Consider the following 14,692-nt stretch of genomic DNA (forward strand, 5'->3'; position numbering starts at 1 on the left):
AGTGAATAGGACACAAGAGCTAAATCAGATTTTTTGGCAGTAGCCTGTCTGTGTTTTAACTAAATTGCTTTAACAGATTGAACGTGATACATTTACCGGAATATACTGTCTACGCTAAACAATCTACATCCACCTACAACGGATTTAAGAAAAACCTTACAACTTGACATTAACATAATTTATTAAGATAGTTATGCCTGACCAAGTTAGATAAACATCCGTAATTTAGTGGTTTAATTTTGATCAAACCATGAGATACCATTGAATGCTATAAATGTCCTTAGCCTACATAGTGGGTCCCATCAACTACCTATTAAGTATAGAAAACGTTGTTCCTACGATGAATTAAAATCATTAACATAATCATTGATATTCCGAGTCTATTCGCTATTGGCTTCGATAGACTATTCAATAGAGTTTATTGTTGCTGTGTAGTATCGAACATTCTGTCAATTTGGTCAAGAATTTCAATGGATATTTGGTATCGAGTCGGCTAGTTCGTACGTATCTATTGACGTTTATTAATGCTTAGATATATCGACAAATGACTGAGATCTAGGATATCTATTACTAGTGATTTCTTTTTGAATTTTGGCTTGAATTTTCACCGTTTTAGAACAAACCAAATTTTCTTTGTCCAGTACCATTTTAGCTACAGAACAGCCTAATTCAGCCTTGATCTAGACTTCATAATATAAAGCTATATCATAGAATCCACATAGTTACATGTTTTGTTGGGTATCAGTGTATTGATAAAGGCTCGGGTCGTGTGTTGTTTGACAGTATAATTGATGAACGTGCTCACTCGCCTTCAGAGCCGACATTGTCCAACTAATCGTAGCTGGAACAATGGCGCCACTTGTCTTGGATTAGGGTTCAGCCAAACGTAACCTACTGAATTTTTTGTGCTTCTCCTTTGTGTTGCTAAGCTAAAGCAATATTTATTTGAATTTTTGCTAAAAATATGTAAGTCTAGAAGTATTTCGCTTTATAATTTAGTACAAACTTGAATATTTATTAAATAAATAGCACAAATTCTGTCTGTAAATTAACTCAAAGGATTTTTAGACTGATAATAAAATTTTATATCATGCATTTGCATATAACAATAGGTATAATACGAATGCAGATCGCCATTGGAAGGACATTTGGCAGCGAATAAAACGCTCACATATGGAAATAAATTCACGCTATTAAAATAGGTTTATAACTCAATTATTAATGAATAAAATAACCGATCCAATCACGTGCTAACTTGCATCAGCACGTGGCTTATAACTGCGGTTAATGCAATAGATGTGGTCAATGCAGAGGCTTCAAATCTAAATCCAACAAGTCGTACTTAGTAATACGGTATTGTAGATTCATAGTAATGGCAAGAATGAAATAAAATAGAATATAATTATTTATTTATTAACGTATGTATTAATGAATAACAACGTCAAAGTACTTAACACATTGTTAATTTTAATAAATATCATCATATAAGTGTATACGATAATTAAGATCATATATTATATAATTTACACTATTATACATGGTAGAATAAATACGGAACCGCCACCACAACCGAAAACGCACCTAACTAACACCATCAACTAATTTGGATACCGATGTTAAAATTCGTTGTTTCCGTTCCGTTCAGTTAATGTTAGCTGCATTGTTTTGTTAAAAAATAACGTCCTCTACACTTGAATAATAATGAACTCAAAATATTGCAGACAGATTTATTTTATTACTTCATTGTACGAGCGAGCGTACAACATCATCAGTTACGCTTGTCAAAATTGTTGTAGGTACTTACTATTGAGTATTTCCTATTAAAGTACGTACTTGGGCATTTTTTGTTAGTCAGTGATTCAACGATACCATCTCAAGCTGGTATTGAGTTTGTTGAAAAAAGATTCACAACCATAACGAATGTCTGATACGTAATAAAGAATTGGAGATAGCAATTGCGCTGGGAGACTACAACTAGGTACCAAAAACAATGTAATAGGCAATAAGTACTCCAACAAGCAATTGCCAATGTAATTTATGGACAACATTAAAGAAACACGTTCATGAAATGATAAATACATAAACGTTAATAATAAGACCAATAAATAACGTTGCATTTATGACTTATTACATTACAAGTTGTACCTTATACCTGTATATTGTTCATTAAATAAACCGATAAAGTTCATAGTATTTAATCAGTCAATGTAAGATTAAAGTCCATTAAAGACTGTTGAAGTTTATTACTGTATCACACATAAGTGTTTGAGACTTCTTTTAATTGGTAAATCAATTTGACAATCATATTTCCCTTGGCCAGAATTTTAACCACCTTGTTCTAATTTTAATGTCATATTTATATTACCGAAATTATGACCAACATCAACGTACCTTGACTTGAAATATCATTAAAGTCTTCAAATAGGGTCTGTTAGACATTCGCCTACGAGCGAATTAAAATCATGTAGGTCGGTACGTTGTCCGGTTGATCCTTGGTGGACATCCGATCCCAAAATAGTACAATGAGGATAGAACACAGTTTCATCTAAAAATAACGTGTAGGATAAAACAAGGTGACATTGTTTAGCTTTTTAACACAATTAACAGATAAAGCAGTTTTTAATGGATTGTTATATACACATGTTACACTTTTTAACTTATCATTTTTAGTGTAACAGTGCTAAAAACATTACCTAAGTACCTTTCATACATTAAGATATTATATTATACCAACCAATTTTCACCAAACTATGTTATCCTGCCTGTGAAGTTCACATTAAAACATTTCTAATTATGAAAACACTCAGAGAGATGCAATTAAGTTGACAAGCACCGTAGTACGCAGCGGGTGCGGCCAAAACTAGGTTACCCATTTCTCGTTAACTCGGTAGCGCCGGGACAAAGCGTCGTAACGACCTCGCCTTTATTGCACTCCAGCGACGTTTTAAACATATAGAACTCGACCCCTTTGCTTGCAAACCCATGGCAATCCCATTGCCCCTCTCCTTCATCCGTATTTATGTCACAGACGTAAGAAAGAGGGAATTTAAGTACCCCCATATAAAAGTTTCGAGACGCTATCGAGTTAAATGGCGCTGAATTTGCGCAGTTTCTCTTTGCGTATAAAAAACTAAAAGCAATAAACAAGTATACAGCCGTAAAATGTGTTGGGGCATATAAGATAATGTGTTTTAATAAAACAAAGGGTTGTACGATGTAATAACAAAAGAATTTGATTATTGCTACATACAGTTTGCCAGTTGATAAAACCACAGAAATGGTTGCCGTGCATACATTCATATTCTAACGACCTAAGCCGAAGCCTACACAGTTCGGAGCGGATACATTTGTATTATATTTCTTTTCCCTTTTCGGGTACGGACGTCCTACTACCTACCCAATATAATTTGCATATTCGCTTAAAGGCAGTTATGTGAGCCCAGAGCCCACGCATTACTAGTTTCGGTTGAAATGATGCAGTCAAGTACTGGGTGACCCTTTGTTGGCAGTGCCTTTTGCATAGTAAATGCAATTTTGTTCGTAAAGTTTTCTTAACTTTCTGTGTTGTCGCTTTCTCTATTAGATTTGTGTGTTTATTGTGTGAACGTAAAATCTTTGGCAAGTCCCGAGCTCGTGTTTGTACAGATGTGTTTCGTTTACTCATCAAACACAGTCATTGCTACTGATAGATCCAAGATTGCGTAAAGCCATTTTATCGTCCTTCGTTTTATGCATTGAAAACCTATGAAACAAGTTCTGCATAAGATTTAGAGGTTAACTTAAAGAACATTTTTTCACTAAATAATTATTTTATGTGCAACTAATATTGACATTGTCCATTTAATGAAGAATTACGTAATGATTGCACAATGCGGGTCCAATAAAATATTGATACATAATATCAACTTAACTAATAATCATTGCTTAGTTTCTGATAATGTTTTATACTTGCAAATTAAAATTGAATAATAGATAATTATGAGCAGATAAGATAATTTTGTTTTTATCGAGAAATATGCCACATATCCGGAAATATTTTGCAGTAGAAAAGTTAATTTGCACTCGCATTAACATGGCGAGGTACTCGTACAGCTCAGACTCAAATGATTGATCAGTAAGTAAATAGAGTTAAATAAACATGAAGTATTATACATACTATTGGTATGTACATAGTAAACCCGAAACAACACACGGTTGCGGTCACCGGTATCTTCATAACAAGGCATTATTTTCCGAGAACGCCGACGACCTTGGGAATGTCTGCCCATATCTGGCACCTCCATATTTCTGGCGTCGTGGCACATTTTCCTCGACTCCGCGAGTGGAATAAGCAAATCTGCCGCAACTAGGTTACACAGAGTCTGTGCTTTATTGTGTTTACGTGCCACAGATATGAGATATACAGATATACAACCCAGGTCAAGGCGCCAGACAGCTTTCGAGTCGACTAGCTATATATGGACTATTGTATTTAGCTACTGTTTTGATCAACTGAATGTTCGTGTCACGATACATGTTCTAATTATACTTTACAACTCAAATCTCCTCATAATGTAGTCTCCTAGTCGCGATAACATCAACGTGGTATTCGTTAATTGCTTAATCCATGCATGTCCTTGCATTAGCCGGTTGGCCACTAATCCCACAGACACCAGCTACACCGTAGTTTGTCGAGCTACGGAACGAACAATAGACGACGCGGAAGAGCATTAAAATACGTCGTAAAAAAGTGCGCGTAGTTTTAAATTTTATGGCTAGCGTTCAATTGGGGCCTGTAAAAAAGCGTTTTATTGGAGTCGCATCCTGGCTGCGAGGTCGCGATGTTCAGATAGGTCTAATTAAAAACCCGCCGCGTGCACTCTTGCGAAAGCGGGGCCTCTCTGAATCGCCTCTTGCGAAATACAAAATGCCCTTCAGTCGATTACTGGTCAGATTTTTAGAACAAGATTTACAGGCTCTAGGTATGCTGATAAAATATTACACAAGCTAAATAACACGAGATATATGCCTAATAATTATAGCTTTACGAGAAGCTATTTGTCAGAATAATTTAATTTCTTTAATAACCCGCTTTTATTGTAATGATAGTGATTATGATTACCAACGGGCAACGGGTCATGGTTCAAGATCCGGTTTAATCGTAGCCATATTTAGGTTATTTTAAAATAACTTTAAGTACTTATGCATATTTGTGTTCAAGAGTTCAAAACAACTAATAGTTTTTTTCTTTTCTTTTCAGATTTCGAAAACAGTGAAACGAACGTTACCCGTGAAGACTTCTTGATAAGAAGACTTAAGTGCCATTCGTAACAAGTTTACCACACGCAGTGATATTTAGTTATATGTTAGTGATAGTGCGTATCGTGATATAGTCATATACTTAATTTAGGTGCTAACTGCTACCGGTAATTTTAGTGCAAAAACGTTACCAAAAAGATACGAAACTGGCTCCATACAAGGATATAATGAATTCTACGAGCATGAGCTCCACGGTGCCGACAATCAAGTGCGAGGACACGTCGCCGTCGCCGGCGGCGGCCGTGGCCACGGACGGTGACACCGCCAGTACCTACAACCTCAGCGTCAACGTCAACCTCAGCGCCGCCATGATCAATATGCTGACGGCTGAAACCGCTGGCCCCACTACCCTAAGAACACCCGAAATTGTCAACGATGTCATCACCATGACCAACCCTTTGGACCAGTTCAACTACGACAAAAATTCCAGTTTCAAGGTGAGCGACTTATACTTTTTCTTCTTTTGTTAGCACATGTGATAGCTTGATTTTTTATTAGCGCACGTGCATGATTAATGTGAATCTCGAATGAAAAATGAAACGTTGTATCTGAAGTTAATTAAATAGTGTGCGTGCGTGGAATCATGTTGATAAAGTAATGAGATTTCATTGTAGCGAGAAATAATGGTATCAGGGTATCCTTCAGCATTATTTAAATATATTTTCCAAAGTAGGCACTCCAGGAACTAAAACTATACAAATGGGTGAATATTTAACGTGCACGACCCGAGTACTTGAAGTTCTCATTGTTATTCGTGCTTTCACAGAGCGGCTGGACGCTCACAATGCACGTAGGATCCTTCCAGTACTTAGGTCACATCCATGCATGCTCGTTAGAATGTAAAATAAGTGTTACAAGTATTTTGAACGGTTGCCAAGTGTTAGGTGCCACGTAACTATGACCACGTGACCGGCCATCACTCCCCCATTATAAACATTGGATAACACTCGCAGCATGCAGTAGCATGAGGTCATGCACCTTATGCAGACTCCTTATTTACTGTGTTTAGCAGCAGACTCGATGGCGCCGCGGTAACACTTGATATCGGGTTATCTATATTTAGTTATCGTTATGCTATAGGTATAGGTAGGTACTATTTGTAGTGTTGATTATCTCGACTCGTGCGCTGTCGTTTCATGAATGAGTTTCATTTCACTGAAACGTGAATGGCGAGCAATTTAGAGCGTAAAAACAATGGGACAGCGCGGACAATTATTTGATGCTAACCGTTTGATATGACAATTTGGTAGCATGTGTCATCCGCTGCTATATTAAAATGCCTTCACCATTATATTAAACATTACAAATCACAAACAACAAAATATAATTCAGTAGCATTACCTAGTGTGGTAAGTTTCAAGTTGTGTAGTGTATGCCTAGGAGAACCTCGATTTCTAGTGACGGCCTCACAGCAGTCATGATATGTTCGGATGAGTGCAAATAACACTGAGTAAGCAAAGTACGAAAAAGTATGCTTACTTACCGTGTAATCAAATAAGACGTAAGTTAGAAGTGGTATGCCAACTACTTGCTTTAAAATTAAACATGTAAGTACCACGTTATTGTTAAGGAAAATGTTACATAAACGTGGTTTACATAGGTAGGTAAAAAGGTAGCATTAACTTCATACACGAGCCTTTTAAATTGTGGAAAGACGTTTGAAAATCTACCATCAATACCTAAAAGAGAAACAGTGAAACTGAACTGAAATACATACTGAATAAAATCTCTTTTGGTGTTGAACTAAAATAAAAGCAAAAGAGGCATGTTTCTCAGTATGTCATGACCTAAAAAACTAAGTGCATTGAAATTATCATTAGCGTTGAGGATAAAAAAGACAAAAAGCTACATCCGAACAAAAGGCGAAATTACATAAAACGACCAATCCCGACTCATCAGGAACTTTCGTGTCGTGTTGGCTAATGGCGTTTGCGTGCAAACTGTCCCACATAACATAGGTACATCACACCTTTAGACAAAAGGCATCGAGGTGGAAAATATACCATTAGCGGTGTTCGGTCAGCGTGCAAAACAAGGTCTCATTTACCCATATTATTTCAGAGTGGCAGCGGAAATGACTCCAACTCCTCCATGTCAAACGGTTCGTCAGCTACTTCACCAGCTTCAAGCACTCCGCCGAGTATACAAAAGGTAAATATCATCGATACTTTACAAACTTAAGAAGATAATAAGAATCCGTGAACTTTGAGATGCGACTGAGTTGTTTTGATTGGCATCAAATATCATAATGGTAGTGAAAAAACATTTGAAAAACCATATTTGCTTATTTAAGCCACTTCTAATTATTTATAATAACTCAATATTTAAGAGAACTAAATCCCACTAATTGCACATTCGTGTTCATCTCGAAAGCTTTTACAGAGTCGTTAAGTGTTGATTTATAAAGAACCAGTATTTTTCATCCTTGCACTTTTATGATGTCTTAAAAAACAAACAACAAACTTTTGGCGGTCATTATATTTTTATTTTTGGCCCTCATTTGAAACACGTGTGTTTAGGCTCTGGCGGTTTTAAGATTTGAGGAATTCTTGTGTCCAAAGTTCAAATTATCGTGTCTTGTATTACATATTCCCAGTATAGTTAATGCTTCAGTTTCTACGTATCGATGTTTGCCTAAACCCAATTTGGAAAATAATAAATATGCATGGACTAACGCCAAATGCAGTGTAGGTAGATATACCTATCTATAGAAGTGCTATTCATTTTTTGCACTTTCCACAAACATACGCGTAAAGGATGAATAATTTGTAGATTTCCTTTGACCTCGTATTCAAATTAACGTTATTAGTGCCTATTGAACGAATCGACCAGTTTTTTCTTGGGTAATTTATGTAGGCACAGTTCCAAAGGCTAGGTAAGCAGGGTCTAGACAATGGGCGGACGTTGAAAATGTGAGAAAAACAAACCACCTTGATAATTAATAATTGTAATATCAATCGTGTGTTTATTTTTTCTCACAGTTCAATTGGAATTGCACAATTGCATAAAATCGTAATTGCACTTCAACATTCTCGTAATACTCACGTATGAGAATACATCTTCAGTTATGACCTTGGGCTCTTAAGGAGCCGTGAATCATTGGTGAACAGGTGACGTGCATAAATTATTCACAAACTGCAATATTGTTATGTGCAAGTTGTGCAACATCTCCCATCCAAAACATCGATTTAAAACTTGATTAAAACTTTAATTGAATCCTTTTTTTAACTACACACTACCGAATAGCAATTCGGTCAAATAACTCAGTAACTAGTTGAGTTTAAGCACTGGCAATGTAGAGCTATTATACGAGTAAATGTAAATTACTCACGTCTCCATTTAAGTCAACTTGTTAGAATCTTGACGGTACACTTGAGAAGCAAGCTTAAGATTGTTAACACACTTCACTTATATCATAGTAGTAAACAAAGGATGATAACAAAACGGGTAACATATACCTAAATTATACGAGATAAAAGGAAATGTAAGTAAAGTATTATAAAGAAAGGATGAAGTTACGTTGAAGAAGGATTTTGAACTTTGGACAATTGGACAGAACGAATATGACCTCAGCAAAAATGCAAATAACCTTAGTTTCCTGTAGGATCTAGGGCCAAGTTAGAAACTTTAAACAATGTTTTGAATTCCCCAAACATAATATTATCTGAGAAACCCCATTTTCATTTTCCAGACGTGTTCGGAACTAATAAAGGCTGGTCTGAAGTTGTCGATAGAGTCAAAACGGAAGATGTCTGGCAGTGACACGGACGTTGGCATGAAGCGGATGAAGAAGGAGGAGAGCGACGATGACTACGACAGTAGCCACACACTCACCAACAAGTCTGATGGGGTGAGTACCATCGACACTATAGATGATAACAATATGAGAGTATTAGAACAAGAACCAACGACTATTGTAGTATTTGTAGGTGCATAAGACTGCAGAGTCGATTTCCACGATAGGTTTGTAGAAGTAGCAGATCTCATTTCATCTTATTATGAAAAGGGAGATAAGGCTTTGGAATCAAATTATATTAATATAAGAAAATGTCTAAGTAAAGTTAGAAGAGTGATTCACTTGTCTAACATTTATGTAAAATATTGCAAAAATAAAAATATGCTAAAAGAAAAACTATAACGATGTAAAATATAGCAAAAAAATCTCGACAGCGACGGACATCTGAGTTATTATTACAAGGAAGAGTCTGTGTTTCGCAATTTTGAAAACGAGATAAGAAATAGCGAGAATCTTCAAGAAGTGATAGGGTAACCTTCTGTTATCGAAGACATCGAACATACAAAGATAAAATTCACTGTGAAACGGAAAACTGTCCAATATAGGATGGATTTTAGATCTTCTAAGCATATTTGTTTTAACGCTCACACTTGTAACCGCAATGATATCTGCTCGTACAGCGAAGCTTCTAACTCTGTGGCAACTATAGGTAATGTACCTAACACTGTTATTCAGTCACGTAGCCGTTTGCTAGCAAGGAAAACGAGGGATTCACGTGTTCAGAACACTATTTAGATAAAATACATGTGATTTTATTGTAGCTATGTAGGCATCCGGTATACCTACACGACGAATGATCTGAAAGTAACATGCTCTCGTGCCTCTTAGTTTTTAATAGTTAATAATATGCATAGTTAATATTCGTATAATAAAATCATTAGTGCCACTCCTAGAATTGTTTTGATCGTTCAAGGGTCACGTTATTCATTCATATAAATGTTATTTGAGGTATTGCTAAATGCATATTTTATGTCCAAGTTTACGAGTAGTGTGTTACCGCGTTACCGCCCCACGACTGCACTTCCCATGTAGCCGCAATAAATAAAGATGTGTGCGGAAGATTGCAAATCGTATCTAAACTAACTTTTATTGCGAATGCGCAGCATTGTAATTCAACGGCTTCATTGAAGTTTTATGAGCTTACGAAGAAGGCATCGCAAATGTGGCAGTGGTCGTGACTTCACTTCCTGATTCTGAAAGGTAGCATTATGGCAATGAGAAATGATCGGCGTATCGAGTAGCCTTACTTAATGGGCCGGGCTTTGGATTGATTATTCTTTTGTTTAGCCATTGTATTATGCAAATTTTCGGTATAGGTACGTGGGTAGGTTGTATGAATTAGAAGGAACTGTAGTTCGATAAAAATTGAATATTAAAATGTCAGTTATCGACATTAGTCATGAAAGCAACTAGGTAATTTGACACTTAGTATACAGAAACACGACTTGATAATAAGTAATAACGTTAAATAATAACTTTCAAAGTTGTTAAATAAATGATATTTTATTTTAGCTCACACCAGAGGACGAGGAGCGTAGGCGGCGTAGAAGAGAACGAAATAAGATAGCTGCAACAAAATGTCGGATGAAGAAACGAGAGAGGACGGTCAACCTGGTCACCGAGAGCGAGGTGTTGGAGAATCAGAACATAGACCTTAAGGCCCAACTTAAGGTAAGCTAAAATCCTTAAAAGGTCGACGAATTAATAGTTATTAGGTACTCAAATCGTTTAATCTTTTAAAAAATTATGCTCCTTTTCGAAAATAACTAATTAAGTACCAACCTATCAATACATTTTTCGAGAACAACACAAATGGAAATATAATTTTTAGACACATTTCACCCAACAGCTATCTCTGAATACAACTTATGACGCTCGTAGCCGACGATAACAAATAGGAGTCAACCACTTATTAGAGTTAATTGTAGCGTCGACAGAAAATACGATAAGAACCTATACATATCAGCTTTAAAAATAAACAATAATTCTGATAATATTTTCTACTTTCTTACAGGACTTGGAAGTTCAAAAGCGTCGGTTGGTGGATATGTTGACGATCCACGCAGCGTCGTGTGTGAAGTCAAACAATTCCAACACGAGGCAGTCTCCAACAACGCCGTACAACATGATCGGCCCCTACGACTCACCGACAACATTCCCAGTGTCGTTCGACGCGCACTCGCCCTACATCCGACCAGAGTCGGCCAATATACTCACGTCCAGCTATACATGTGTCACCCCACTCAACGGGGACTCTTCTATCGACACCATATCGTCCTTAGATACCATCTACGTAGCGCCTCAGCTAACAGACCCCGAATACAATCGACCCGACAGTGTTCTCAGTCTGCCACCAGCTTCGGAACGCAGTTATGTCACCACAGACGGCTACCTCCCCAAGTCTACGAATCTTCTCGTCCCGATCGACTCGGAACAGGATTATTACGATCCCGAGGCGAATTACAACCTGGGGAACCAACAGTGCCACACATACCCTAATACGATCCCCGAAGCGTCAAGCAAACTCAATAACGGCCTTAATGATGGATGCCTCGTGTAGTTAGGATCATCCACGTTATCAGTAACCATTTTTTGTCGGGTCCAAATTTATTTTCGACATGTATACGTATAATTTAAGCATTGGAGTTATTAAAATTCGAAATAGAGTGTCACCGTTTATAATAATTCCACACGATTTTCCAGACATAGCTTATATCTACAATTTACATGTTACATAAACACTTCCTCTTTTGAATTTTTGTTACATAAAAAAAACTTATTTTTCAATTCGGTGGCAAAGTTTTTTGAGAATTATTTTTGTAATGTTTTGTAAATTATCAGAATAACCATTTTAAAACATTAGATATACATCTACTTCCGTCAAATCACTTTTTGTAATAACTATACACAACAGTTGTGATAAAACATTAAAAACCTTTTTGTATTTCATAATAAAGCTTCATAAAGTGCCAGAAAAAACGACAAAGGGCGGGGAAATTTATTTCGAAACGAAATCATATGTCTACTGTGTAGAACAACAACGTAGAGATAGTTTGGTGCCTGTATAACGTAGCTAGTATGTATGAATAAGAGATGGGGTGACATTTACAGTCCGGAACGACCATGAACTATGAAAAACATTATTTAATAGATGAAAATACAAAAATTACCATTCTACAGCACTTCAAAAAACAAAAACAATATTCAAATTAAACGTTACTCTTTTCTTTTATGTGTTGTGAACTAGAACTCCCAATTCGATTGTAATTATGACTACGTTAACACGAAGCAGTAACTGTGTAACAGTTATTTAGGTAGGTATTTCACATAATATTTTATTTTATCTAAGTGTCTAATTCTAACAATTACCATTCGTTTTAATTTTTTTTAAGTTCTATGATTTTGCTTTGATCTGTTTAAGATATATTTTTTTATTAAGATCTGATTTAAACGGTGCAATGTTGAGAACGTTTTAGTATTACCATTGGTGTCTAGTCCACATCGGTAACTCGAAAATATAAATGAATGAAAGTCCCAAATACATCACAATACATAGCCTTTAACTTCCAGTACAATGATAGATATAGTAATACAGTACCTCCTGTTGAAATTCCAAAATTATATATTTTTTGTTACAGAAGTATATTCACAGATTATAATGAGATAAAATATATTCCACATATATACATGTGTTACAATTCGTGTAAGGTAATATTAGTTTTAAGGTGCTTTAACTCAGAGTAAGTCGTGATATACCTAATATTATTGTTAAGTGCAACAAGCGTTACTTGTTACGAACGATAATCAATTAATATTAAGAACTTGACATTTCTATAATTAAGATTGTACACGTAACGAATTGTATGTGCACACAAAGCCACATGACGAATTCTACCATTTGTCACTTGTCATTGTCATGCGACTAAAAACCTTATTGTATATTACACAAAGACAAAATTAATAAAAAAATAAAACGTCGCATATGACTTTGATGAATGGACTAAATGTATTTTAACGTACGTAAGTCGCTTAAAGTGTTCACAAAAACACCATTGTAAAGTGCCTCTGTATCTGTATATTAATTTCGGTCTAAAGCCATTTTGTTTTCTGTTGATATTTTTATATGGAGTTAGTAGTTTACTGTAAGTACTGAGTAGATGTTTGGGCGGAAAGGTGAAAATGGAAAATTATCCTAGTGACTTTGGAAATGGGCGTGGTCGTTTGCGCAATAACCGGAGTTGTACTATTGCGCAACTGTGTAATACCGCGCCTGTTCCAAGCAGGTGTGTTGTGAAGCCCAGACAGTTATGCAGACCTATACAAAGACAGTGCCTTCTGCATACCAGTGATCCTAGTCCATGTGGCTGCTTTACTGAGCAGTCAGTCGCGCGAGCATTTATTTTTATATTGTTGGTAATATTGTGATAGCAAGAAAAAATATATTTATTAACACAGAGCACAATTAGAACTAAACGTTCATTGTTATATCTTGTCTAACAAGAAGTTCAAGTCTCCAGGATGGTAGTTTCTAGGCCGTTATTATGCGAAACGTAATGGACTTCCCTTAGATTTGTAGTTTTCTCTACTTCATTATATTTGGTCAATGTTTATGAATTCTGATTGTTTGAAAGTTTGTAGTATTTATTCGCTTTTGTAGTGTGATGGTACCGTCGTAGTAATCTTGTGTATAAGATTAACTTTAGAAGGTATAGTTTAGTGTTTCCGGAAGGTCTATTCGTTGTCACGTTGGAGATGGTCAGTAATTTATTACATCGCAGAACAAGAATGGTTCCTGACACCAAAATAATGATGACTTTATACGAAACGTCAGTATTTGAAACCAGTTTCCTAGATATCAAATATCCACTTTTAGAAGTTTACTAATGACTGAATAATTAGTTGTATTACCATTACAGGTTCCATTCTCTTCCGCTGCATGTAATAATGTTATCTGACCAATGTGTGACGTCATCTTCTACTTAATTTATCTGTATCTCTGCTGGCCCTCGCGGACAGTTGTGATAGTACATTACTATTGCATAACATTTGGTTGTAAGTTATATGACGACTAGTATTACATTTGTTTAACGATTTATTGTTGTTACAAAATAAGATTTAACTTTATAATTTATATATGAGTATTCGAATCAATTTTTATAATAATCTGTTGTTATATCTTGCTATTTAAGTCTGCTATGTACTAATGCTTTGATATTCGAGTCCTTTTAAATTTTTTCTATAGATTTACAAAATAATTTGAACACTCATAATTATTCGTTAAAAATAAAATTTTAATTAAGTCACAAAGTGATTAAAATGTAATCATAATTGTACCATAATCATGTAAGAACCGTTGTTTGTTATAATATCAAAAAAATAATAATTTGTATTAGGTTTTGTAAGTGTTGTAAACATCACTTGTACCTGCTTCATGAATATAAATATTTTAACAGTCAAAGCAAAATTATTGCGCTTATATATTGAAGAATAAATCATTATATTGCATACAAATATGTTTAATTTCCTTCTTTGTACCAAGAATCCTTTCCCCAAAACCTTATACCATAATGTTAATTAACTATTGAGGAATATTGCTTA

At 35.6% G+C, this 14,692-nt stretch overlaps 1 protein-coding gene across 1 annotated transcript; it reads left to right on the forward strand.

Annotated features, from left to right (window-relative positions):
• The first annotated feature begins 5,239 nt into the window (after window positions 1–5,239).
• On the forward strand, window positions 5,240–14,605 carry LOC118281924 (protein c-Fos). Its single transcript, XM_050694380.1, has 5 exons — window positions 5,240–5,735; window positions 7,360–7,449; window positions 8,990–9,148; window positions 10,607–10,765; window positions 11,109–14,605. The coding sequence occupies exons 1-5, from the start codon at window positions 5,466–5,468 to the stop codon at window positions 11,652–11,654; spliced, it is 1,224 nt and encodes a 407-aa protein (XP_050550337.1). The 5' UTR covers window positions 5,240–5,465; the 3' UTR covers window positions 11,655–14,605.
• The last annotated feature ends 87 nt before the right edge of the window (window positions 14,606–14,692 follow it).

The sequence above is a fragment of the Spodoptera frugiperda genome, chromosome 6, assembly GCF_023101765.2.
Source record: "Spodoptera frugiperda isolate SF20-4 chromosome 6, AGI-APGP_CSIRO_Sfru_2.0, whole genome shotgun sequence".
Taxonomy (NCBI): domain Eukaryota; kingdom Metazoa; phylum Arthropoda; class Insecta; order Lepidoptera; family Noctuidae; genus Spodoptera; species Spodoptera frugiperda.

Excerpts from the sequence above, each read along its gene's own strand:
- LOC118281924 (XM_050694380.1), top strand. The coding sequence starts at position 5,466 with ATGAATTCTACGAGCATGAGCTCCACGGTGCCGACAATCAAGTGCGAG. Across the intron at positions 5,736-7,359 it reads ACAAAAATTCCAGTTTCAAG|AGTGGCAGCGGAAATGACTC; the intron begins GTGAGCGACTTA and ends ATATTATTTCAG. Across the intron at positions 10,766-11,108 it reads ACCTTAAGGCCCAACTTAAG|GACTTGGAAGTTCAAAAGCG; the intron begins GTAAGCTAAAAT and ends ACTTTCTTACAG.